At 41.4% G+C, this 27263-nt stretch overlaps 2 protein-coding genes across 2 annotated transcripts in view; one reads left to right on the top strand and one right to left on the bottom strand.

Moving 5' to 3' along the window:
* Nucleotides 1-1311: 1311 nt before the first annotated feature.
* dnai7 (dynein axonemal intermediate chain 7) lies at nucleotides 1312-24270 on the top strand. The gene is made up of 14 exons (XM_060903727.1): nucleotides 1312-1405; nucleotides 1854-1945; nucleotides 2056-2160; nucleotides 3657-3794; nucleotides 3912-4046; nucleotides 4348-4451; nucleotides 6360-6666; nucleotides 6759-6882; nucleotides 16689-16852; nucleotides 16968-17145; nucleotides 17897-18111; nucleotides 20309-20467; nucleotides 20601-20714; nucleotides 23995-24270. The coding sequence occupies exons 1-14, from the start codon at nucleotides 1312-1314 to the stop codon at nucleotides 24268-24270; spliced, it is 2205 nt and encodes a 734-aa protein (XP_060759710.1).
* A 1437-nt stretch (nucleotides 24271-25707) lies between these two features.
* The window catches only part of lrmp (lymphoid-restricted membrane protein), a 65759-nt gene continuing 64203 nt past the window's right edge, over nucleotides 25708-27263 (bottom strand). The window contains exon 37 of the mRNA XM_060903471.1: nucleotides 25708-27050. Within this exon, the coding sequence (XP_060759454.1) occupies nucleotides 26762-27050 (289 nt within the window). The 3' untranslated portion in view covers nucleotides 25708-26761. The remainder of the gene's footprint in view (nucleotides 27051-27263) is intronic.

Consider the following 27263-nt stretch of genomic DNA (forward strand, 5'->3'; position numbering starts at 1 on the left):
TTGTCAGACGTTTTGTATAAAGTTTTTATTTATCAAATTTGCAAAAAAACAAAAAACAAAAATGCTCTGTTTCTCAAAATCCATTGAATGTACACTACCGTTCAAAAGTTTGGGGTCACCCAGACAATTTTGTGTTTTCCATGAAAAGTCACACTTTTATTTCCCACCATAAGTTGTAAAATGAATAGAAAATATAGTCGAGACATTTTTCTGGCCATTTTGAGCATTTAATCGACCCCACAAATGTGATGCTCCAGAAACTCAATCTGCTCAAAGGAAGGTCAGTTTTATAGCTTCTCTAAAGAGCTCAACTGTTTTCAGCTGTGCTAACATGATTGTACAAGGGTTTTCTAATCATCCATTAGCCTTCTGAGGCAATGAGCAAACACATTGTACCATTAGAACACTGGAGTGAGATTTGCTGGAAATGGGCCTCTATACACCTATGGAGATATTGCACCAAAAACCAGACATTTGCAGCTAGAATAGTCATTTACCACATTAGCAATGTATAGAGTGGATTTCTGATTAGTTTAAAGCCATCTTCATTGAAAAGAACAGTGCTTTTCTTTCAAAAATAAGGACATTTCAGAGTGACCCCAAACTTTTGAACAGTAGTGTAGATAGAATAAAACAGTTATTCCACTCAGTCCCGGTGCTATGCGCTTCGTCAGCTATCAGCTCATGTACAACTTGACTTCGTGGAATAACTGTTAAATATGGTAACTCTAGGCTACATACTGTACATACAATTTTAATTATTTTGAAACAAAGTCTAAAGTTAATGGATTTAATCCAGGTTAGAGCTTAATCTTTCTTGGTGCAACATCTCATCTCATTATCTCTAGCCGCTTTATCCTTCTACAGGGTCGCAGGCAAGCTGGAGCCTATCCCAGCTGACTACGGGTGAAAGGCGGGGTACACCCTGGACAAGTCGCCAGGTCATCACAGGGCTGACACATAGACACAGACAACCATTCACACTCACATTCACACCTACGCTCAATTTAGAGTCACCAGTTAACCTAACCTGCATGTCTTTGGACTGTGGGGGAAACCGGAGCACCCGGAGGAAACCCACGCGGACACGGGGAGAACATGCAAACTCCACACAGAAAGGCCCTCGCCGGCCACGGGGCTCGAACCCGGACCTTCTTGCTGTGAGGCGACAGCGCTAACCACTACACCACCGTGCCGCCCTTGGTGCAACATATTCTTTGTTATTTCCAGAACTTTATTTAACTGATTTAACAGATCTCCATTCAAACTATCACTGTCAACTTACAATTATCTGATCAATCTTTGTCTTGAATGAAGCCTGCCAAGAAGAAACAAAGCAAGCTCAGCAAGGCCGAGAAGCAAAGGCTGAAGAAAGAGGAAGAAGAACGGAGACTCAAGGAGGAGGGTACTGCTTTACAACTTTTACTGCCATGCTCAGTCCACCTTTAGGGCTGTTCTACTTCCATTTGTTTTTCAACAGATCATTCTTAATCTGAGCTAACTATCTAAAGAGCACTGAGTAAATTCCCAACTCTTAAGATATTGAGTGCTGCAAAAATGAATGTCATTAACTTATTGCTTAAAAAAAAAAGCAGCCCAACATCCCTTTATCAATTTAGACACCATGCTTCCCGCTGTTTTCTCCCCACAGGGAAGTTGGAAGATCACATTCTGCAGTGCTAGCTTGTTCAAGATGATCTGAAATCAAAACGGACTGTTTTTCCCTCATTAGCTCATGTCCTTGGTCACACTGTGAATAAATTATCTGTACTCCCAGGGCTCTAAATATAACAGACAGCACCTTTAATGTCCATCTTTGATGTATATTAATTAATGCATTTACCCTGTGGCAGAGGAAGCTCGCCTGATTGCCGAGCGAGAAGAACAGGAGAGGCTGGAGAGAGAACAAAAGGAAGAGGAAGAACGACTGAGACTTGAGTTAAAGGTCAGGTCCAGTTTTGTCAAATTTCACTGGTGTAAAACACAACTTCAAAGCTGTCATGGGTCTGAAATCAGGGCTCGGAGTAATTGAGTTAATGTATTTATCTGTAACAGGACAGGGAGCGCAGAGAGCATGAGCTGAATGAACTGCGCATCATATTGGAGGAAAACCAGAAAGAAGTGAAAATGTGGGAAGCTGCAACCAGGGAGAAAGCCAAAGTAATGGACTGGTTCCTTTAAATGTTTGTTTTTACGTTTTTGCTTAATTGCTGAGGGGCACCTCACGGTTCTGTTCTTAGTACTGTTTTTTCCTGAGTGATTAAATCAGTTTTTCTTAATTTACCTAGTTAGGAACAACTTTTAGCCTGAAAGGCACCATCATGCCACCTTTCTTGTAACTCTACTGTAAAAAGTAAATTATGCCAAAGCTATAGTATTTGGACCTAACAATCCCTCTGTACATTTATAGAGTTGCAGGAAACTCTTGTTCCTTTGGCTTTTAGTGTGAAACATTTTAGTCCACTGTAAGGGACGGGGGTGGGAATGTGACCCCATGGTTTAAAAAAAAAAAGGATGTCCCTATGACAAACATATTGTGATTAAAGTGCCCTCTAGGGTATCCCTGTGATAGATATAAGTGATAAAGTGCCCTCTAGGATGTCCCTATGATAGACATTTTGTGATAATACGCTTGTATGCCTTCTAAGGTGCCCCTAAGAAAGACATAATGTGATAAAATGTCACTAGGATGTCCCTATGATAAACATATTGTGATAAAATGCCTTCTTGGGTGTCCTTATGATAGATATAATGTCATAAAGTGTCATTAGGATGTCCCTATGATGGCTGTAATGTGATAATGTGCCCTCTAGAGTGTCGCTATCATACACGTAATGTTATTAAATGCCATCCAGGGTGTCCCTGTGATAAACATATTGTGATAAAATGCCCTCTAGGGTGTCCCTAAGAAATATAAATCATGGTAAAGTGCCCCTAGGGTGCTCCTGTGATGTATATAATGTGATAAAAATGCCCTCTAGGGTTCCACTAAGAAAGACATAATGCAATAAAGTGTTGCCAGGGTGTCCCTGTGATGGACACAATGTGATAAAGTGCCCTTACAGTGGAGAAAGCATGGCAAAGTGCCTTAATGGCTGTCCTTCAGAAAAATGAAATGTGGTGAAATGCCCTTTCAAGTGCTGCTATGTGCAAGAAAAGTGATGAAATGCCTGTGAGGTGTCCTTCTAGTGAAAAATATGTGATGCACTACCCTATAAGATTCCCCTATGTATGAGGAAACATGAAGTGCAAGTGCCTAATAGGTGCCCTTCCTGTAGAGATAACGAGGTGCCGTGCCCTATATATATATATATATATATATATATATATATATATATATATATACATGCAAGAAGATGAGATGAAGTGCCCTCTATATGAGAAAATGGTTCCTCTATTGTGCCTGTATGCCAGGAAAAAAAAAATGAGTTAATGCCTGACAGGTGCCCTTTTTTCAGAACGTGCTTGCCCTTGTTTGAGACACTATTTTTGGTTCATCTTCTTATTGTTATTAATTTTCTGTCCATGTCTCTACACTGTATGCACATCTAAACTATTGTGCTGCAGTGTGTCTTATGTTTCGTGTCCTGTCTCAGTCTTTTTGTTATTTACATGATATTGGATGTTTGACGAACCCCAGCTCTTTGTCTCTGTAGTGGGATCGGTACATGATTTGTGACGGCAGTCCAAACCCTGCTGTCCAACCTGAGATCAACGGCTTCATCACTCTGTGGAAGGAGGACCCAGAGGTCAACATCCAGAGCATCCTAAAACAATGTGCTTTGGCCTTGTGGGTATGAATTCAGTCACCTGAGATCTGATTATGAAATGTTCGCTTGATACAAAGCTAGTGCGCTGGAGAAAATAAAAAAGATCTGCTGTTTATTTGAGAGTTGCTTTTCTGGGATTAGCTAACAGATGAACTGGAGCTGCTTTTGAGTGAGGAGAAGGAACCCAGGATTATTGAGGTGTATCAGGACACACTGCAGTCTCTGCAGAGTCTCATCCATTCCAAACACCAGGCGGCTGCTGAGGAGATCCTGAAGGTAAAAATGCAGTATGCAATAGAAATGCAACCCTGCCTCAGAGTGTGCTGTTACAGGAAAATGATCAAGCAGAAGTAATGTTACCACCTTGATGTTGGTTATTTTTCTATAACAGCACATCCTGAAGTGTTTTATTCCTCTTATATCACAGTAATTTGTGCATTAATTAATATAAACCTGTGGTTTGTAGCTGCACTACTGTCAGAGCTGCTGTTATAGAAAACGAATCAATGCTTTCTGACCAGAGTCCAAAATTCAACACTGCTGTAGAATTAAACAACCTTTATATGTATATTTTCAGTCAGCTAGGACTTGTTCGGACATCGAGACCGGGAACATGCAGATGACAGTTCGAGATGATAACGTCACTCTGTGCTTATGGGCTAACATCAACAAAAATCCCAGGTAAATCGTCTTCACTTCTAATTTATACCCTGTACTTCATTATCTTTCTTCTTGCTCTCTTTTACTGATGAATGTGATCATGGGAGTTTAAGACTGCTTTCACTCTGGTCATGTGCTGTGCTTGAATACTAGTGTTCTTAGCTTCCTTAATTCCCTGAAAGGGATTATTTAAGGGTTCTTCACAGAACCCCATAAGGGTTCCTACTAGAACGAGTAACTGAAAAACCTTTTAGGGTGCAAGATAAAAACCTCAACACTAATTATCGTCAATATTAATCTGAATGAAAATACTTTCAGCTTAAAGTACTTTTAGATAAAATGACTAAATTTAGCACCATAAATGTTCCTCCTTTCAGAGCAGAGGTTCTTTGTATAACTTAACTCCTAAGTTTTAGATTTCCTGCTTTAGAAATGGTTCCAAAAGTTAAAAGTTAATAAAGTTAATATTTTGGAATGGCCAAGTCAAAGTCCTGACCTTAATCCAATGGAAATGTTGTGGAAGGACCTGAAGCGAGCAGTTCATGTGAGGAAACCCACCAACATCCCAGAGTTGAAGCTGTTCTGTACGGAGGAACGGGCTAAAATTCCTCCAAGCCGGTGTGCAGGACTGATCAACAGTTACCGCAAACGTTTAGTTGCAGTTATTGCTGCACAAGGGGGTCACACCAGATACTGAAAGCAAAGGTTCACATACTTTTGCCACTCACAGATATGTAATATTGGATCATTTTCTTCAATAAATAAATGACCAAGTATAATATTTTTGTCTCATTTGTTTAACTGGGTTCTCTTTATCTACTTTTAGGACTTGTGTGAAAATCTGATGATGTTTTAGGTCATATTTATGCAGAAATATAGAAAATTCTAAAGGGTTCACAAACTTTCAAGCACCACTGTATTTGTCCTCTTTTAACCCATAAGGGTTCTCCAAGAAGAGCACCTTTCAAAGAAAGGGTATTTCAGGGTTTTTTTTTTTGACTGGTTTGAACCTTTAGAGAGGAAAAACAAACAAAGAAACAAACAAACTCACAATTAAAAAAACAAATTAATAACTAAGAGACTGTAACTAAAGTCACAGTGATTTGTGCTCGCTGTTACAAACTGGGACGCCTGGTCACCGTACCCTATAGATCGGGAACAGTAAGACACAGAGAATGACGCTTGGGGAGGAAAAAGTTGCGACCTGCCGCCCTGAACAAAATAAGAAAAAAACTGGTTGAAAAAAAATCATGAAAACTGACAGCATTATAAGGGATTGAAAAAAAAATCCCATTTTTCATGGATCATTCCGGATCAGTGATCCAAATCAGCACCAAAAGTTACAGCAACGTAATTCAGCCCAGAGGTCTAAAAAAAAAAAAGGTTAGGATAATAATAATAATAATAATAATAATAATAATAATAATAAAGTAGAAAGATCCTGAGTGAGAGTAACAATTTGTGCTACCGCTGCAAGCACAAATTAATTAATTAAATAAAATACACATAACACTATATACTATGACAAAAAGTCAAAAAGAATTTAAAAAAGAAGGAAATGTAAAATAAAAAACATACTTTGTACAAAAATATATATTATTTTAAATAAAGATTTAAATAATTTATTTAATTAAAGTAAAAAATTCCTCAAAATGTAGCTGTATCTGATAAATAATGTATTGAGTGTTTATAATGTTTAAAGCATTAAAACAAACAAACAAACAAACAAACAAACAAACAAACAAACAAACAAACCCAACATTTGACCATTTTTGCTTTGCTTGTGCTGAACCCATGGGATGTTCATTACATGATTAGGTTGGGGGGGAATGTTAACCATTCTGAGATGCCTGAAGAAGCTGAAAGAAATCAGTGTATATTCCAGGAGTTCATGTTCATTCACCTTGTATGTGGGTTTTTTCTACGTAGATTTAAAGGCTACCATTTCCAGGAGGCGGGGCTGAGCTTTGAACTTCCTAAACAGCTGGCTATGAGTGACATTAGTGTGCGCATCCTTCACACCCGCTATGATCACCTGAGTAACCTGAGCCTTTGGACGCAAACTCAGAACATACGTCCTGCTCCAGAAGAAGAAGCTGAAGCAGATGCTAAGACTCTCAGTGAGACCCCTGAAGAACTAGAGGATGGAGAGATGAAGGGAGAAGATGAGGGAAGAGAAAGTGTACAGCAAGAAAAGGACGATCTCCAGTCACTTAAATCATCTGTAGACAAGAAGGTGAGGAGTGTGTGCTGAACTGAGGGTTTACGTCTTCAGTCGGAAGATGTGCTGATACTGACATAGTGTTGGTGTCTGTGTGTGTGTTTCAGAGTAGTATTAGTGAACTCTCGGCTAAAGAGGAGAGGGAAAGTCCATCACTAAAGCCACAGGGCAAGGCAAAGGATCATTCGAGGAGCATCATGGGAGGGGTGACCTCCTCTGGAAAAGCAGAAGGTTGGAATCACAGAAATATTCACAAAACGTTGAGTCTAGCCAGACATCCTTATACATATATATACAACCCTGATTCCAAAAAAGTTGGGACAAAGTACAAATTGTAAATAAAAACGGAATGCAATAATTTACAAATCTCAAAAACTGATATTGTATTCACAATAGAACATAGACAACATATCAAATGTCGAAAGTGAGACATTTTGAAATTTCATGCCAAATATTGGCTCATTTGAAATTTCATGACAGCAACACATCTCAAAAAAGTTGGGACAGGGGCAATAAGAGGCTGGAAAAGTTAAAGGTACAAAAAAGGAACAGCTGGAGGACCAAATTGCAACTCAGCCCATGTTTACATTAGACCGTATCAGCGGATCATCAGATTAACGTTTTTAAAACGATTAGTGTGCACACAGCAACACCAATACACGGATACGCTCGGCTCCGCAGGCATCCTGCGCTCCAAATCACTCCGCCCTGAACAGCGAGTGCCCTCTGGAGGGTGCGCACTCCGGCCCTGCGCAGCTCACAGAGCGCGCGAGTGAAGTGCACGAGCTGTGATTCAGGACTGAGCCGCTGTGTGTGTGATCCCAGCGGATATCACTTACCACTTGCAAGTGGAAGGATGGCAAGCCTAAAGACAATCATAACTACACAATGGCCAGTATTTGCATCAGTATTTGCAGTATTTTCATACTTTTATACTCTTTAATGAAAGGTGATACAAGGCGGAAGTCCACGCCGTTTTTCAGCAGTCGCGTCACATGACCAACGCCAGCGAATCAGGAAGGTGGATGTCACAGTGACGTTGTCCAATGAGACGCCAGCTAGAGCTCAGCACAGCGTATCCGCGTATTCTCAATGTTTACACAGCACCGGACCAGACACGATCTGGATTGAATACGTGGACCCTGGCGGATTCCCGTTTCCCAGCGTTTCCAGGCGGTTTAATGTAAACGGACAGTGCATCCGCGAAGAAAACGAGACAGATACGGTCTAATGTAAACGTAGCCTCATTAGGTCAATTGGTAATAGGTCATTAACATGACTAGGTATAAAAAGAGCATCTTGGAGTGGCAGCGGCTCTCAGAAGTAAAGATGGGAAGAGGATCACCAATCCCCCTAATTCTGCGCCGACAAATAGTGGAGCAATATCAGAAAGGAGTTCGACAGTGTAAAATTGCAAAGAGTTTGAACATATCATCATCTACAGTGCATAATATCATCAAAAGATTCAGAGAATCTGGAAGAATCTCTGTGCGTAAGGGTCAAGGCCGGAAAACCATACTGGGTGCCCGTGATCTTCGGGCCCTTAGACGGCACTGCATCACATACAGGCATGCTTCTGTATTGGAAATCACAAAATGGGCTCAGGAATATTTCCAGAGAACATTATCTGTGAACACAATTCACCGTGCCATCCGCCGTTGCCAGCTAAAACTCTATAGTTCAAAGAAGAAGCCGTATCTAAACATGATCCAGAAGCGCAGACGTCTTCTCTGGGCCAAGGCTCATTTAAAATGGACTGTGGCAAAGTGGAAAACTGTTCTGTGGTCAGACGAATCAAAATGTGAAGTTCTTTATGGAAATCAGGGACGCCGTGTCATTCGGACTAAAGACGAGAAGGACGACCCAAGTTGTTATCAGCGCTCAGTTCAGAAGCCTGCATCTCTGATGGTATGGGGTTGCATTAGTGCGTGTGGCATGGGCAGCTTACACATCTGGAAAGACACCATCAATGCTGAAAGGTATATCCAGGTTCTAGAGCAACATATGCTCCCATCCAGACGACGTCTCTTTCAGGGAAGACCTTGCATTTTCCAACATGACAATGCCAAACCACATACTGCATCAATTACAGCATCATGGCTGCGTAGAAGAAGGGTCCGGGTACTGAACTGGCCAGCCTGCAGTCCAGATCTTTCACCCATAGAAAACATTTGGCGCATCATAAAACGGAAGATACGACAAAAAAGACCTAAGACAGTTGAGCAACTCGAATCCTACATTAGACAAGAATGGGTTAACATTCCTATCCCTAAACTTGAGCAACTTGTCTCCTCAGTCCCCAGACGTTTACAGACTGTTGTAAAGAGAAAAGGGGATGTCTCACAGTGGGAAACATGGCCTTGTCCCAACTTTTTTGAGATGTGTTGTTGTCATGAAATTTAAAATCACCTAATTTTTCTCTTTAAATGATACATTTTCTCAGTTTAAACATTTGCTATGTTCTATTCTGAATAAAATATGGAATTTTGAAACTTCCACATCATTGCATTCCGTTTTTATTTACAATTTGTACTTTGTCCCAACTTTTTTGGAATTGGGGTTTTATATATATATATATATGCATGCGGCACGGTGGTGTAGTGGTTAGCGCTGTCGCCTCACAGCAAGAAGGTCCTGGGTTCGAGCCCCGTGGCTGGCGAGGGCCTTTCTGTGTGGAGTTTGCATGTTCTCCCCGTGTCCGCGTGGGTTTCCTCCGGGTGCTCCGGTTTCCCCCACAGTCCAAAGACATGCAGGTTAGGTTAACTGGTGACTCTAAATTGAGCGTAGGTGTGAATGTGAGTGTGAATGGTTGTCTGTGTCTATGTGTCAGCCCTGTGATGACCTGGCGACTTGTCCAGGGTGAACCCCGCCTTTCACCCGTAGTCAGCTGGGATAGGCTCCAGCTCGCCTGCGACCCTGTAGAAGGATAAAGCGGCTAGAGATAATGAGATGAGATGAGATATATATATATATAAAATCTAAGAACTCATTTTATATTCTTTAAAAAAATACACAGTGTTTAATTTGTGTTAGAACACTACCCTCATGACACCAAGGATGTTTTTGCACTTGGTGAGTCTGTCCCCAGGACTGAGCTCATTTGGGAGTGGGGCTCCGGCACCCCCTGTTTTCTTTCAGCCTCAGTTCTTCAGCTTCCTGTTCTTGGCTGACAAGAATGGAATTCAATGTGGGTGGTCTTCCACCTCAAGGTTCAACACATGCTGTTTTCTGAGGTGCTTTTCTGCTCACAGTGGCTGTAAAGAGTGGCTGTTCTTTAAACAGTGTGACATATGCATCCACTGCCATGTTGGATGATCTACAAATCCAAAATGTCGTCTCGTGCAAACAACAACTGTAATGCATTTCCAACTTTCTTGATGATTTATGATTCTCTGGAGTCCTCTGCCAAGTCAAGATTCAGAGAAAAAGTTGAAATGTGTGGCTTCGACCCGTATGTGTTAAAGCGTCTGATTATACAGAGGATTGAGCCTCATTACCACCGACTGATTATCCTGATATCAGTGTGAACCATCTCATTTTACAAAAAAAAAAAAAAAAGTGCATCAGTAAACCGAAGTTGCTGGGTTACTGGAACAGCATCGCTAATATCTCACCTGGCAAAGTTGACCCACACTGTTCTCCTTGTGTATCCAAACTCGCAAAGGTTTCTTGTGCTGCTTCTAATCTGGCTTTCTTGACAGATCTTTCATTTATCCTGTTGCTTCTTGATACTGTGAGATGAGTTTTCATCTTGATCTTATCATGCCCTAATGTGAGTGTCGGTGCCCAATCTGGATTTGTTTTATCGTGCACTGTAGGTTTGCTGGAGCTCCTGCGAGGTGAGAAGCAGAGTGTTCATGCTAAAGCTCAAAAGTTCAATTTAATCAGCAGAAAACATAGATTTAATTAGCAATGAACTCTTATCAGATATTTATTTTATTTTATTAGCTTCGTCATATATGTATATATAAATATAGTTATTAATATTTAAGGTTTCATGTATTAAGTGAAGTGTGTTCGAGGAAATATAAAACTAAAATAACTGAAGACTAACTAAAATAGTCATATACTAATATTCATATATAACAGGGAAACCGCAACAGCGTCGAGCCAATTACTGCGGCCCCAAATTAAGACTTAAAGCAACTAAATAGATAAATATTAATAATTAAAATTAGCAACTAATATAGAGCACATATTGAGTTTTTCAGCAGATTACTAACAGCAAGAGGTAGCGCGAGCAAGGCTTCGGCAGGAGTTGCATTTTAAGCAAACCGTTTTGAAAGTACGAGGATCGTTATAGTCATAATTGTCCAGTGAGTTATAGTAGTAGCGTAAGATGACGTATTTGAATGACTTCAGAGTGTTCATGTTCAAGTTTAGTTCATCAGCAAGGGTGTTCCATATTCTGGTTGTCCTGATTAGGTAGGATTTCTGGTACGTACAGGTCTTACATTGGCGTACTACGTACTTGACAACATTACTGCTTGAAGATCTTGTTTTTCTAGTAAGACGAGGAACAGGCAACAATGTAGGCTTCACATGAATCAGGCCGTGCGTCACTTTGAAGAAGAAAACCAAATCTAGGTATTCATGCCAGTAGGTCAGTGGGAGTAAAGATAGAGCTTTGAGTCTTGAACTGTAAGATACTGTTGATAGGAATGGTAGCTTGAGGATATATCTGGTTGCACGTCGCTGTGTTCTTTCCACCCTTGAAATCAACTCAATGGATTGTGGTGCCCATATTTGTGCTGAAAACGCAAAATGAGCACGAACGAGAGTGAGGTACAGCGTTTGCCTAACGGAGACACTTTGAATATAACGAGTGTTTCTTCTTATATAACCTAGAAGTCTGTTAGCACGGGCTGTTTGTTCTAGTACCTGTTTGTTCCAAGTCAAGTTGTCGGATACCCAGACACCCAAATCACGTTCAACATTAACGGATTCGAGTTCAGTGTTCTTGAGACTGTAAGTAGATACAACAGGCTTAAACTTTCTTGTGATCCTTTGCATTTTACATTTAGTCTCGTTAAACACGAGACCAGAAGCTGATGACCAAGCATGCAGGTTGTTTATATCAGATTGTAACACCGTGGCATCTTCCAGAGATTTGATCTTCTTGTAAATCTTCGTGTCATCGGCAAACATAGCAACATCACTTGACTCCACTGCGTCCGGGAGGTCATTTACGAACAGTAGGAACAAGACCGGTCCCAATATTGAGCCTTGTGGAACTCCAGAACCAACAGGCAGAGGGTCGGATGTAGCACCAGCCACAGTTACACGTTGTCGGCGATCCGTTAAATATGATCTGAACCACTGTAGAAGAGAACCACCAAAACCGAACTCACTTATCTTGTGTAACAAACGACCATGGTCGACTTTGTCAAAGGCTTTGGACATGTCCATGTAAATCACGTCTATTTGTTCACCATTATCCAACAATGATCCAATATGGTCCAAGACCTCTAGGAGGTTGGAAGAACAGGATTTTCCCGTGACGAATCCGTGCTGACATGTATTGATCATATTGTATATTTGTTCTTTGAAACTGTTAAGGACGCATCGTTCTAGAACCTTCGATACTAGTGAAAGCAAAGAGATAGGTCTGTAATTTTCTGTATGCTCAGGGTCACCTTTTTTAAACACGGGAACGATGTTTGCGTCTTTCCACTCCTGCGGGAAGACGCCCGTGTCGAGTGATTTGTTAAATAGCTTACAAAGGGATGGTGCAATTACAGAAGCTGTCTCTTTAAGCAGTTTTCCAGGGATACCATCTGATCCTGTTGCTTTGGTGACATCAAGAGATTCCAGTATGGTTTGAACTTCACCAATCGTGAGAATTAGTTGACATGTCGTGGGTTCAGGGACTGCTCCGTAAGTCTTGGAAGCTACACCACGGGAGAACACTGAGGCAAAGTAAGTGTTAAATAGGTTGGCTATCTCCAGAGGTGTGTCAACTGAACATCGAGGTTCTTCACCGTGTGCAGCTTGATTACTCTCATTGGTAGATGTTTTCATAGAGATGCGATCAGGAATCGTCCGTGATTTGGACTTTGTTTTTAAGATAGACCAAAAACGCTTCGGATTAGTATGTAATTCTGGCTCAAGTGAACCAAAAAATTCCCTTCGACTGTCCCCAATCATGCGCTTTACTTGTGCTCGCAGGGATGTAAACCTCTGTTTTAGGAGATGATTTGTAGGCGATCTTTTCAGCTTTTGTCTTACAGTGTCTTTCTTCTTAATCTGGTGTATTATGGCTCCGTTGATCCAAGGAACAGGGTTACGTCCCTTAAGCCTCTTAGTAGGTATATATTTAGAGGCAGTTGAAAGAAATGCTTCCTTCCAAGCAAGCCAGTCAGCATTAATATCATCGTGGTGTATGCATGAAGCGAGGTTAATTGTCGATAAAGCCGTGCGTAGACCTCTGAAGTCTCCATTGCGGTAGTCGTACACAGATCTGTGGGATTTTGTTGGTCCTTTAATGTAGGCGGTGAACTCGTAATTGATGATGGAGTGGTCTGTGAATACTGCTGCAGTATCTGGAGACAAAACTTCGGTTATACTGATCTGATCCGGCACGGAGGTTAAAATAAGGTCAAGTACGTTGTTTCTATGAGTTGGTTTGTTGTTAAGTTGCGTTAAGTAATGGTCGTTTAGGCTTTCTATAAAGGCGAGTTCGTTCACACCTGTAGCACTGTCGGAGGACTCCCAAGGGATATTTGGTAGGTTGAAGTCGCCCGATAATACTATGCCCTTGAATTGATCACACACATGGTCGAGATAAGCGGTGAATTTATCAACCCAGTTTTGGTCAGCATCTGGCGGGCGATAACAGGAACAGAAGAGTATTTTTTGGTCGGAGATTGTTGTTAGTTCCGCCGACACGATCGCTATATCTTCAGTACCTATATTTGGCATAAACTGCTTCACAGCTCTGAAAGAGTTGGTCTTAACTGCGATTAAAACCCCACCGCCTCGTCGAATGTCTCGGTCTTTCCGGTAGATTGTATAGCCGTCGTGTAGAAGCTCTGAATCCAAGATACCATTGTGAAGCCATGTTTCATTGACACACGCAATATCGATGTCATTTGCGTACACTAGTTCCTGGAAGCGTTCTAAGTTGGTTGTTGTTCCGTCATCAGTTTTATGCCGGCTGAGTAAGCTCCTGGCGTTTAACACTACGCATTTAATGTTCGAGAAATGTTTTTGATGTTTTCTAGGAACTCCTTTACTTAAAGGGCGGGGGTTCAGCGGCAAGGTACCGTCAACAGGTCCGGGATTCATCTGAACGTCATTTGCAATTTGGATTAGAAGTAAGGCCAAACATGCTCGCTGCATCAGCATCAAACCAGCACGTACCTGGACACCGGATGGAATGTCTGGAGGATGACAGTAACTTGCACGACGATGGCAGGAGATTACGTTCACTTTGCTTTGCTGTTCAGACAGGTAGAGGAGCGTTGGAAGTTCTCGTTGAGGCACACAGATGCTCAGGAAGATCGTCCATACAACCAAAAAAATGCACAAGCTTTTGGCCTTCATGCTATCAAGTCCTGATCAGCCTTGCCTCACGTGAATAGATCAATAAATTTCCTCCTTGTCTGCTCATCAATATGTCCATCCCCACAGAAAGAAACACCTCATTCTGAGTGGATGTAGTGGACGCATCAGTCAATCGGAGTCCAGAGCCAACATTTGTTTTTCGGGTGATGCTTTTTAAAAACAGCCGGGTGTTATGTGGAAACGGAGTCACACAGACTTCTGTTTCTTATAATTATTATTATCGTCCGGAGCGCAGCGCAGTTATAAAGTTTAAGCAGAGTAACTGATTACAGTTCGGCTTTAGCTCCTCTCTTTCCAACACACAAACCAAACCGACGTGGCAAACCGAGTCCTCCTACTCGCTCGCTCTGACGTCATCAACGCCGTCAAGTATAAAGTGTAAAGTGTATAAACAAGTATAAAGTGGTCACCACAGACACACACACACACACGGGTGTAATTAGCTTTTTCCTCAGTTAAGTTCTTACGCTGTAGCAGGCTTGTACTACTCGAGTCTGATTCGTGCCCCAATTTTAAGGACTCATGACTCGAATTAGACTTGAGCACTGATGACTCGGACTCGTAAATTGGAGACGAGGACTTGGATTTTTTCTTTATTTTTTGTAACATGCCGTAATAATTTGGCATAAGATATTTATATCTACATTAATTTTTGTACTAATTTAGTCTAAGAGTGTCACACCTGCGCGTCTTGGCACAAGGCAGACTCTTGCGTGCGCGCTGTAAACGACTCACAACTGCACAGGATTAAGGCGCAATCAGCGTGCTGATATAAAAACTGTGAACACACACTTACTTTGCGAAGTATTGAGTTGCGTTGCTGACACGTTACCGAGTCTTATTTCCTTGTTTGGTTTCCTCATCCCTGATTTCCTGTTTCTTGTCTTTGATCCTGCCGAGTCTCTGATGGCCTGTTTGTGTGTCTCGCTCGACCTATCGCCTGTTTCACCGTATTACGATTTTGCCTGCCGTTCTGGATTGTTTAGCGTCTTCACTTGTATTAATAAACACACCTTCTGCACTTCCATCCGTCTCCCAACCGTCTCTGACAGAAGACTTCACACTCCCTGACAAAGAGCAGCACACTCACCTGTTCATACGCCATGTTCAGGAACAAACTAATGTTAATGGAGCTAAAACAGACACCGTCACATGGTGCGGTTGGAGTCTTGTGCTTGGACTCGAGTCGAAATGTTTTTTTGATGACTTGGACTTGACTCGGACTTGAACACTGGGGACTCAAGACTGGGCTCGGACTCGAGGTTTAGTGACTCGACTACAACAGTGCGATGTATGTTTTTGAACCACAGCACACAGTGTGGCGGCACGGTGGTGTAGTGGTTAGCGCTGTCACCTCACAGCAAGAAGGTCCGGGTTTGAGCCCCGTGGCCGGCGAGGGCCTTTCTGTGCGGAGTTTGCATGTTCTCCCCGTGTCCGCGTGGGTTTCCTCCGGGTGCTCCGGTTTCCCCCACAGTCCAAAGACATGCAGGTTAGGTTAGCTGGTGACTCTAAATTGAGCGTAGGTGTGAATGTGAGTGTGAATGGTTGTCTGTGTCTATGTGTCAGCCCTGTGATGACCTGGCGACTTGTCCAGGGTGAACCCCGCCTTTCACCCGTAGTCAGCTGGGATAGGATCCAGCTCGCCTGCGACCCTGTAGAAGGATAAAGCGGCTAGAGATAATGAGATGAGATGAGCACACAGTGTTGTCTGAACAGCTCTTCGTCTTTTTTGTCGGCGTTTTTAATTATTTTGGGAATTGTGAAGAACCATTTCTCTTTGTCACAAGTAGTGTTATTGCCGCAATTATATCCCACACACAAAGTACAGTAGGCATTGTCTTTCTTCAAAGGAAACGAAATCAAAAGAAAATCACGAAGCATTGCAGCAGCTCACACGTGACGCGCCGCTATCTTGGTTGTTGTTGTCATCCAACATGGTGGACTTCCTGTTTGGAAAAAAAGCTCAACGTCACATGCACACGAAGAATTCGAGTTTCCGTAGCCTGCGTGTCAACTTGAACCAGTCTGATCATTCGCCTCTGATCTCTCTCAACAATAAGGTGTTGCTGCTGGCAGAATTGGATGCCTTTTTGTTTTTCACACCATTCTGTGTAGACACTGTAGATTCTCAAACTCTAGAGATCAGCAGTTTCTGAAACACTCAAACTGATACCAGCGATCATGGCACATTTTTTGTTTTGTTTAATGTGAAGAAAAGTTCTGGACCTGTCTCAGCATGATTTCATGCATTGCGCTGCTGAACCAATCACATCACTCAGAATGCAGAGCTGAGAGCAGATGGCTTTCACTCTCAAGGCGCCGGGTCTGGGAAAACAAAACAAAACAAAAAAAACCCACAAGTATAAAAATTACCTCAAATGCTTTTCTTTATATTGCTAGTATTGATTAGTTTTGATGGAACTAATCAACCTTGTAGCTTTGGCTCATATATAACACTAAATCCTCCCCAGATGAAGTTGAAGGCACACCCACTGGAGTGGAGCCAGAAACTGACAGCTCCAAGTTCCACATCGTGGATCTCCATCAGTACACGCCCCTGGGCGGAGTCTACTACTTTGACGTGTTCCAGTTACCACCTCAGTCTCTCACCATCAACAGCTGGAAGATCATAGAGGTGAATATCTGCAAAATAACCTCCTCGAACACATCTGGAGCATAAATGTGTGTTCACGTGTGTGTGTGTGTGTGTGTGTGTGTGTGTGTGTGTGTGTGTGTGTGTGTTGTCACAGATATTGGATACAGGTCTCCAGAACTTCCCGTATCCCTCAGAACAGCTTTACAGCTCTGGGTCCGAGAAACCAGAGGACAGCAGTACACAATCTGACCCGCCTGTAGGGGTCACGGTGGCTCTTCCTGAGTCTGTGATCTTCATGCAGGAGCCACAGGTGGCGCGATGGGACCCAGTCGGTAATCCGATAATATAAATAATCAAACCACATCACTACTCAGTTCTCATTGGTCAGAAGGTGTGAATTAATTTCCTATAAGAACAGCTCGAACAGTCGTGTAGATGCAAATCACAGGTTGGAGAACCTCATCATTTCTCTTCTAACAGGGGTTTAGTGTATGACAGATCATCAAAACCTAATGATAAAAGGATTAAAAAGGTATAATCGGTGATATCGTAAAGATTTCTTGAACATGTATGGAAGGAATTTATGGTCTCCAGTGTCAGGGCTTTGTAACAGTGCAACAAGAACATCTTTAAGACAGAGAACCTTTTTTTAATCTCGAACTGAAAGAAAGAGAAAAAAAGAGAGGCTGGTGTGGGAATGAATGCTTATAGCTGCTCTAATGTGTGAGAACAGGAATGAAATTGTTTCACAGTGTTAAATGTAACTAGAAACGGGTAAAAAGTATGATGCATCGTTCTTTAACAAACTACTCGGGTAGAAGAGGAATTGGGATTGAATTTGATTTACTTGACATTTAACTAGAATAATGGGTTTAGTTATTGTCACAAGTTTAGTTAGTGAAAAATAATAATCGTAGCTTTGTAGTTGAATTTTAGATTTCCTCCCTTTTCGCCAGAATTACCCTTTCCTTCTTTCCTTGTGGATCCAGATTTCAGCACCTTGAACTAAACACTTCATGTGTGTTTTTCTTAAATTCATGCCACACTTGTGCATCATGTAATTTGCGTGTAATTTGGTCATAGGTCAGCACTGGCGAACAGACTGCATCACCGAGACGTCATATAACAGCAAGGAACGCAGCATCTCCATTAAGATGGACTCTTTCTATACCTTCACTCTGCTACAGGAGACACACATCAACATGCCGTTTCAGTTTTGGGAGCTTCGGCCGCAGGGTCAGGACTCGGTCACGCTCACCATCACTGCAGCGTTTACTGAACTCAGCATCAGCATCCAGGTGAGCAGGAGTCAGAGTCCACTGCAGGACGCTCGCTTTATAGCTGTATAATGACCTGGAATTAATGCAGGAGAGTTCTGGCATATATAACCAATGTAGAACTAATGGTACAGTTTGTTCTAAAATTATTGGCACTTGTCAGAATAATAGGTACAATGATTTGACATGATTTAAAATTTCCCTTCAAGCTACAAGAAAAATTACTAAAAATTCTACAATAACTTGATGAAGTGATGATGTTCATCCTTCGAGGTCAAAGATGACCATGACTTCAATTTGGTGGGTGGCGGCTGTGGGTCCGGAGGTGACTAATGAGGCCAACCCAGGCTTTGAAGGTACGGCCACATGTCAGGCATGTGTGGGTAGGTGCTGGGGGGGGGGGGGGGGGGGGGGGGGCGGGGGGGGGGGCGATAGTGTGAGCCTTTCGTACAGCTCATTTCTTCTGGGCCTCAATAATAATACAATAATAAAATGATATGATAAACATATTTTTATAACAATAGAAATGACTATAACTATAATTTTATATTTAATTTAATATGTTCATCAGAATTAAAACAAAATCAACCATTTTATATGAGGCATATGTAGCAAAATTATTGGTACCCCTTAAAAATTAAATGCAAATAAAAAATAAAATAAAAAAGTTATGGATATCATTCCATTCTCCAGAAACTCTACCTCTGTAATCCATTATGATGGGGAAAAAAATCAAAGCGCTTTCAACACAAATGATTATTGAGTCAATTAATGGGGTTGCTGTTAATCAGGTAGCGTCTCTTTTGTATAAATAATTGCACTCCTTTTAAATGTTTAGTTAAAGAATATGAAAATTACCATACAGTCTCATCCATGTTTAACTTTAAAGGAAACATATTATGAAAAACTGACTTTTTCAGTGCTCGTGCACGCACTTTTGGATATCTGGCGTGTCTACCAACCAACAAACTCTGAAATAAGAAACGCAGTCAGTTTCTTTTCAGAAAACATGAGCTTCAGCAAGCCGTTCAGATTCGGCTGCTCTTTCTATGATGCAGGTGGAGCTTATTAGAATAACCCCACCCCCTTATCTGTGTATGTCCACTCATGGCTTGAGAACATGGAGTGAACAACCTCCTGACAAGCAACACCAAGGTCAAGGTTTACAAGGCCTGCATCCTGAGCACTCTCCTGTACGGCAGCGAAACGTGGACTACGTATGCCAAGCAAGAAAATCGTCTTGAAGCCTTTCACCTACACTGCCTTTGGCACATTCTTGACATCACATGGCATGATAAGGTTACCAACACCTCTGTACTCGAGCGTGCCGGCTGCCTTAGTACGCATCTCACCCTCTGTCAGAGAAGGCTTTGCTGGCTGGGTCACGTGCATCGCATGCATGATGGTCACATCCCCAAAGACCTCTTGTACGGTGAACTGGCATTGGGACAGTGCGCAGTCGGCCGACCTCTACTCCGCTTCAAAGATGTGTGCAAGCGTGACATGAAGATGACGAATATTGACCCCGATGGTTGGGAGCAACTAGCAGGAGACAAGGAAAGATGGCACCATGCAGTCTGCTCTGGTATCAAGAGAGGAGAGGAGAGATGCAAACAGCAGCTGTTAGAAAAGAGGAGACGAAGGAAGCAGAGGCAACAAGACCAGGCCCTCAACCCACGATCAGACTACACCTGCGTCAACTGTGGAAGAGATTGCCATGCGAGGATCGGACTACTCAGCCATTCCCGACACTGCTCGCAACCGGACTGATGACCACCCTAGGCATTACCATCATCTTCTGAGATGGACGGATACCACACACACACACCACTCATGGCTTCAGAACTGTCTTTGAGAATGGATATTCATAAGGAAAGTGCTATCTGATTGGCTGGTGGAAGGGGGGCGGGGTGAGCAGTGGCTCATTATCATTTAAAGGAACAAGCCGTTCGTCCAATGGGCTGTTTTGAACAGGGTGAGAAGGAGCTGTGGGGTTTATCCTTGTGCTATTTCAGCCAAAGCATGTCACAGACATTTCATTAAGACCTCAAGGAACTCTGTCAACTTTACAATATTATATACTGCATGTTATTCATTTTAATAATGGGTGCCAATACTTCTTGAGTTGAAAAAAAAAATCTTGCTAATCTCGTCCATTAACATTTGTGTTTAGTTTGTGAGTGTACGGAGATAGGATATGAACTTTTAAAACTTTCAGGGGAATCAGTGCATGCTGCAAATGGAGCAGGATCAGGGACTGAACCACATCCTGGGTAAATGGATGAGTCTCCCTGCTCTACAGACAGCCATGAGACGAGCTGGAGTGAACATATTCGTCAACGAGTATTCGGATAAATACGTTCAAGTTAGTGCCAAGGTAATCACACTACTGTGTGTGTATTCATGACTGTATTTGAATAAGTCATGAAACATTTTCATGAACTGAACATGAGCCAGTGGTGAAGAGTTCCTGGGACAGTACTGAGAGGGTTTCATGGTCATTTCTTTAGGAGAGGCTGACAGAGCATGCAGTGTACGAGCAGATGGCCTTGGTGTCCTCGGCTTTTGCTTTTTCTCGGAGTCAGTGGAACGCTCAGTGCGGACAGGAACATCTCGTGTTTCAGGTACACACACACACACACACACACACACACACACACACCAGTGGCATAGCCAGAATCAGTGTTGTTGGTTCTTTTCAGGGGAAAGTAGCTAATGCATGGTCAAAAGTCACTAGGAATCACCAGATGCCATCATAGACTAATTAGCATATTCATTGATTAGGATACTCATTTGCATATCAAGACATGTGACATGATTTTCATAAGACAGTTAATTCAAAGTCATTGTTCACATACACAATCATACAGAGTACAACATGGAGTGAAATGCTTATTGCAGTGCTCCAGAAGTCATGAATTAGCACACAATTCATTTCATTTCAATTTAAATATCTCCAAGAAGAAAGATTAAATAAAGAAGTGTGTGGGTGGGATAAACAATGGACATTAGGGATTGGTCACTGGGAAAAATGGTGCTCAGTGATTGGAAAAATTGACTCTTGGGTGGTTATTATTATTATTATTATTATTATTATTATTATTCCAGCTAGCTAACATGTAACATCTAAGGAAACACATGGAAATGATGCGTCAGAATTTTGGGAAGGTTCTAACAGCCCTGTGACCAAACCTGGAAGTGAGGTGAATTTTTGATGAATCCAAAAAAACATGCCGTACGTCCAATAGAACAATATCTTAAATAATAAAAAATGAATCAACTGATAACTTACTCGAAGATTTTTCAAAGATGTTAACATGTTCAACATGAACACAGCTCTATGCTAATGCTAATGAATGTTAGATTAAAAACTACAACTGCCACATCATGTGATCGCAGCTGAACACTGGCACATCTGCTAGAAATTAAATGCTAAATAGAATTTAGCTAGAACCAAAGCAGGAGAGTTTTGATCATCAATTGTGCACCAAAACTAAACGTAGACATGATGCACCTTATGATCCATGTTCATCTTGTAACAACAGAAAAGTGATGCAGTGAAAGCAGAGGTGACATCCTGTGAGAAAAATTTAACACGCAATATTATTATTATTTATTACTATTAGCATAAAAAACTAGCTAATGTTAGCAATTGGATACAGACAGTTTCTGGTGTCAATAAATTGTTCTTTTATGTACTTGTTAGCCACTAGCCAGACAATCAGCTTGCTGGCTGAGCAAAGGAACGACAGTCGATTACACAGATTATAATACATGGGGCCAAATTACTCAATTCTGATTGGTCAATCAAGGAGGGCTTTTTTCCTTAACACGGGGCCGTATTTCTGAAATGCTATTGGCTAGCTCGTTGCTTGGTTAGGGTTACAAAAATTAGCAAATTTTGTCAACAAAATGGCTGACTCAGCAATGGTGCGTTTCGCTATATTTGACGAAGAAATTAAAAACCAATTGAAAGCTGAAAGCGAAAATGAAAATACCAAAAAAAGTACAAATTTTTGGCTTTCCGTGTTTAAGAAATGGGCTGCAAGAAGACAAATGGCTCTCTAGTGGCATATGATTGCTGTGAGTTAGACAAGGTGCTATCGCAGTTTTATTGTGTCATGATGAAAGACGCTTTAGAAACTGATTCAAATGTGCAAGATAGTCTCGCGCCCTGATTGGTCCAGAAAACGTGAATGACAAATATTGTGAACTTGAATGGCTTCCGAAGTATGAATTTGGCCCTATATATTATAAACAAGTAATCGTATGGTTCCTCGTAAAATTAAGGATCAATTTCACTCGTGATTTCAAAATTTTGGGGCGGCACAGTGGTGTAGCGGTTAGCGCTGTCGCCTCACAGCAAGAAGGTCCGGGTTCGAGCCCCGTGGCCGGCGAGGGCCTTTCTGTGCGGAGTTTGCATGTTCTCCCCGTGTCCGTGTGGGTTTCCTCCGGGTGCTCCGGTTTCCCCCACAGTCCAAAGACATGCAGGTTAGGTTAACTGGTGACTCTAAATTGAGCGTAGGTGTGAATGTGAGTGTGAATGGTTGTCTGTGTCTATGTGTCAGCCCTGTGATGACCTGGCGACTTGTCCAGGGTGAACCCCGCCTTTCACCCGTAGTCAGCTGGGATAGGCTCCAGCTTGCCTGCGACCCTGTAGAACAGGATAAAGTGGCTACAGGAGATGAGATGAGATTTCAAAATTTTGAAATCACTCTGAAATTAATTCTTAATTTTACTCGTCCCCATACGATTACCTATACTTAGTGAGCTATTTAACTCACTATGATGTTAATTTAATATTTAGCGTTGATGCTTAGTCACATAGTCCCGAATGCATTTTTAATGTCTTAAAGTGCCATTCCACCATTGGATGTATTCTTTGGCATAAAATACAATATATTTTATGACAACATGACTAGACAGAGAAATCTTTTAGCTTCAAAATGATATATCAAACATAATTTTTTGACAACGACAAGTATATTAATTTTGCGACCAAAGTCACCTACCCTTTTAATTTCCGCGCGGTAGTGAAACGTGATGTCATCGGCAGGTTCCCCTTCTTGTGTACCATGTCACGTGTGACGTGGCACAGATTATCAGCAATGGTGGATAGAACGCGATTTCCACTTGTCGATTGCTGTGCCGATATTCACCATCGACCGTCTCCTTTGGGCATCACTTGCTATTTTCCTTCGCTTCTTTTCCGAAGCTGACAGTCGCGTTCTATCCGCCATTGCTGATAATCTGTGCCACGTCACACGTGACGTGGTACACAAGAAGGGGAACCTGCCGATGACATCACGTTTCACTACCGCGCGGAAATTAAAAGGGTAGGTGACTTTGGTCGCAAAATTAATATACTTGTCGTTGTCAAAAAATTATGTTTGATATATCATTTTGAAGCTAAAAGATTTCTCTGTCTAGTCATGTTGTCATAAAATATATTGTATTTTATGCCAAAGAATACATCCAATGGTGGAATGGCACTTTAAGCATCCTAGCAAGAACTGGCTAAGAGACTTAAAACTAAATTCACTTCCTTATAAGCAGAGCTTCATTAAGCTGAGCAGAGCTGCGATAGTTTTTAGCTAACATAATCGTTAATGGAGTGATGGCGAGTAGGCCATGCTCACCAGTGCGTTTCTTTTTTCTTTTGGTGGGAAAAACCCCCACCAAGGAATGTAAATGAATTAGAAAACACTATGGAAACCATGATGACAATTTTCATGACATTTATGCCTCGTGCATATTTATTAGCTAATAAATTTAGCATCTGTAAAAAGATAGTGTTATTGATTTAAAAATATGCCCACAATTCCCTAGGGGAAAAAAAGCTTGCTTGTATTCATTTATTACAATCAGTACAATTAATTTGTGAGGACTCAACACCCCTCACAGGCATGTGAGCACCTGGAGGCGGGGCCTGTGCTGGAGGAGGCGTGGTCTTTGTACATGCTCAGTGCTCAGAGGAGTCAGCGTTTGAAGATGACTGAAAGGAGTGACAGCTTCTCAACAGAACTGGCCGAGGAAACCGAGTACCACTCCACGTTCCTGCACCTGCTCAGAGGCATGATCAGCCCTGAGGGGCAGGACAGAGTAGACCACGCCCACTACCTTTTTGTTGATTCAGTGCACAGACTGCTGTGTGCCACCCGCTTGCTTATGTTCTCCTGATTGATTGCTCTAGACATATTCCATAATCATATTCCACAAAATTGATCACAATCACACCTTCATTTATCACCACACACACCTACAATTTTTGTTAATTGATATTCTTTGAAGTAAACATTAAACACTCGAACTTTAATGGATCCAGTTTCTGGCATATTAACAACTGTTTCAGCCACATGAAGCTTTTCAGCACCTGAATTGTTATATTATTATTAATTCTTTAATACCTTTTACCTGATTTGTAACTCAAGAAGCACCGTTCCTGTATGGATTTAAAACTCTTTGGTTTTTGCCCATAAAAGGGATTGTGTGTGTTTATAGCTCAGAGAAACCGGACACTGTTAAAATCAGCTCCAGAGCTCATGAGGACTTGGGGCAAATACAAAATAATCCACTTTTCAAGAGTGAATGAATTAATTTGCATTTGTTTAATATTACTTAGGGATGTCCATCATTTTGGCTAAAATGCAATCGAGCAGAAATTTAAGATCTTTTAATTGTTCTTTTTTTTTTTAACAAAGGGCGCCCAAAATTCTGGTCAGCACTGGAGATCTTTATTTCTTTAATCAGCACCAATACGGTCCATTAGTACAATGTTCAATCTTAGGTTTTCTTGCATCAAGGAGAGCAAGAGTGTGTGTAAAAGCCCAGTTTTATGTTTGCTTTTAAAATGTTTTTGTCTCAGCTTTCCTGCTTTTTGTCATTGCCCTTTTATTTTTAAATCTCTGTTGCTCTAATTTTTATATCCTCTTATTTCTTGTTCAGTCCATCATTCCTGTAGCCTAATTTTGGGAGGGATAGCCAGAATCAGTGTTGTTGGGGTTTTTTCAGGGGAAAAGAACTGGTGCTGGATCATGTGTTCCAGATGTTTCAGAGTTTTAGTGTCTTCAGTATTATTCTGCAGTGTAGAAAATGGTAATACAGAAACACCTATGCATGAGTAAGGGTGTACAAACTTTTGACTGGTATGGAGTATAGACTGTACTACAAAAATCACTGATACGGTATAAATCACTTCAGGATTTAACTTGCACTTTAAAGATCTACCTCTTCCCATATCTTATATTCACCGTCTCTGTACTCCTGTCCTGTTTTGTTATATTTATTGTACGGCCTTTGTGTTGGTATAATTTAAAAAAAGGTTTTCTTCCCTCAAGAAGCTTTGCTTGCGTGACATTTCCTTCTCCAGTACAAAGTCTGTTTCATTAAAATTGCAAGTCACTACAGTTTCCCAATCACTCCTGAAAAATACAACCAGGTACAAAAATGTACACCCCCTCCCCATGGTTTAACTTCCAATAAAATGAAATGTAGGCGTATGCTAGAACAAGAAAAGACCAATCCAGGACACAAGCAACATAACTTGAAATTACTAATCAAAAGTAATTAGGAAGTTTAAAAAAAGTTTATATGAAGAAAATTATTAAAAAACACGTGTAAATTTTATTAGTCTTTTATTGGTCTTATGGGTGTGCAAACTTTTGCAATCAAGTGTACATCCCAATCAACAAACGTGAGTTTGTCAGAACAAGAATTTTTGCAAATATGACTTAAAACACACAATTTAAATAAGATGTGCTGTATATACTGTACATACTCTGACAACGCACCTTAGAAAAAAGTTTGTGAAACGCACAAGTGGCAGAAGATTGACAAATATTTCACAGGCAGGATGTCCAAAATGTTGACCTAATAAGAGTTAGGAATTGGGATAAATTAATTCAAGATAATCACCAAATCAATCCCTCACCACCAAGGTTTAAACATAAATCAACATCGGATTCAGGAACCTGGACCAATTTCTGCTTTCAGAACGATTCACACACACTTGCAGGTGTGTGTGTGTGTGTGTGTGTGTGTGTGTGTGTGTGTGTGTTATACAGTAAAATGCACTGCATAATTGATACCTGCAGCCAGTTGTGATCGCAGACGGATTAGTAACTTTATTGTGCGAAAGCTCGTTTTTCTTCTCCATCTTTGGAACATATTTTAAAAAAAAAAACCAAACAAATCCATAACAGTGCACAGCAAAGCAAAAAACAAACATTTGTTTGAAATGCTGAAACGGAAGAATAAAAACCAAACTATTTTGTTATTTACACCCTACACTCAGGTTAAAGCAATAAATGTTAAAATAATAAGCTACAATTTCAAAACTTAAAGAAATAAAGCAATTTGTTCCTCCTTAGACTGTCACTAAAAATAAACATTGATATCATCAGAATGTAAAAATGCTAAAAAGGTAGCTGCTTCAATCTGTGTCCCGAGATTCAGCACAGGAAGATCAGCCAGATGTAAAGTTCTGTTTCCCAGGCAATTAAAACACTCATTATATAACTGATTTGTGTTCAAGCAAGTCCCTATCCGTCTTTAAAAAGTGTACTTGGTCATACTATTCCTCCATGCAGCTGTTTTGCCATTTTTAAAAAGTGCTTCATGATCTCTCCGATTGCTGCTACTTATCTCCCATCCACTAGGGGGCATCACACTGTTAAACAGGGGGCTGGCCGTTGTGCCTGAGCCCTGTGTAGGGCCACAGAATCTGCTGGATGGCCATCCAGGAGTCACCGGTGCCTACAGGGGCCGCGTCCGCCGCCGGTTGTATCAGCATCTTGCCCAACACTGCTACGAAGGCAGCCAGCACCACCATCAATGCGGCCCAGGTGCAGACACCCTTAGGAGCTTCAGGTAGTTCAGAAGGCGGCGCCTTCACCGCAAAAGGTGAGGCCAGTTCAGTCGTCGGACTCGGATTAGTGCTCGATGATGCGGTACTTGGATTGCTGTTTTAGAAATAAGAGAATGTGAGTACAATGCCACATTATGCTATAAAAGAACAGCTGAGATGATTTAGTTTTTGTGCTGTTATAGTTACACAGCAACAGCCCAAAGAGCACAAACAGCATGACGCTCACAATTTACGCCACAACAGCGTCGCATGCAGCTCACATGCATCTGCTCCATTCAGCCTTCAGTATATTGAGTGTGTGTGCACA

The sequence above is a fragment of the Neoarius graeffei genome, chromosome 21, assembly GCF_027579695.1.
Source record: "Neoarius graeffei isolate fNeoGra1 chromosome 21, fNeoGra1.pri, whole genome shotgun sequence".
NCBI classification, from domain to species: Eukaryota; Metazoa; Chordata; class Actinopteri; order Siluriformes; family Ariidae; genus Neoarius; species Neoarius graeffei.

Bases quoted from the DNA above. Each gene is read 5' to 3' on its own strand.
- dnai7 (XM_060903727.1), top strand. From the start codon at position 1,312: ATGAAGCCTGCCAAGAAGAAACAAAGCAAGCTCAGCAAGGCCGAGAAG. The intron at 6,883-16,688 runs GTTGGAATCACA...AATCCTCCCCAG, and splicing joins CTCCTCTGGAAAAGCAGAAG to ATGAAGTTGAAGGCACACCC. The intron at 20,468-20,600 runs GTAATCACACTA...TCATTTCTTTAG, and splicing joins ACGTTCAAGTTAGTGCCAAG to GAGAGGCTGACAGAGCATGC.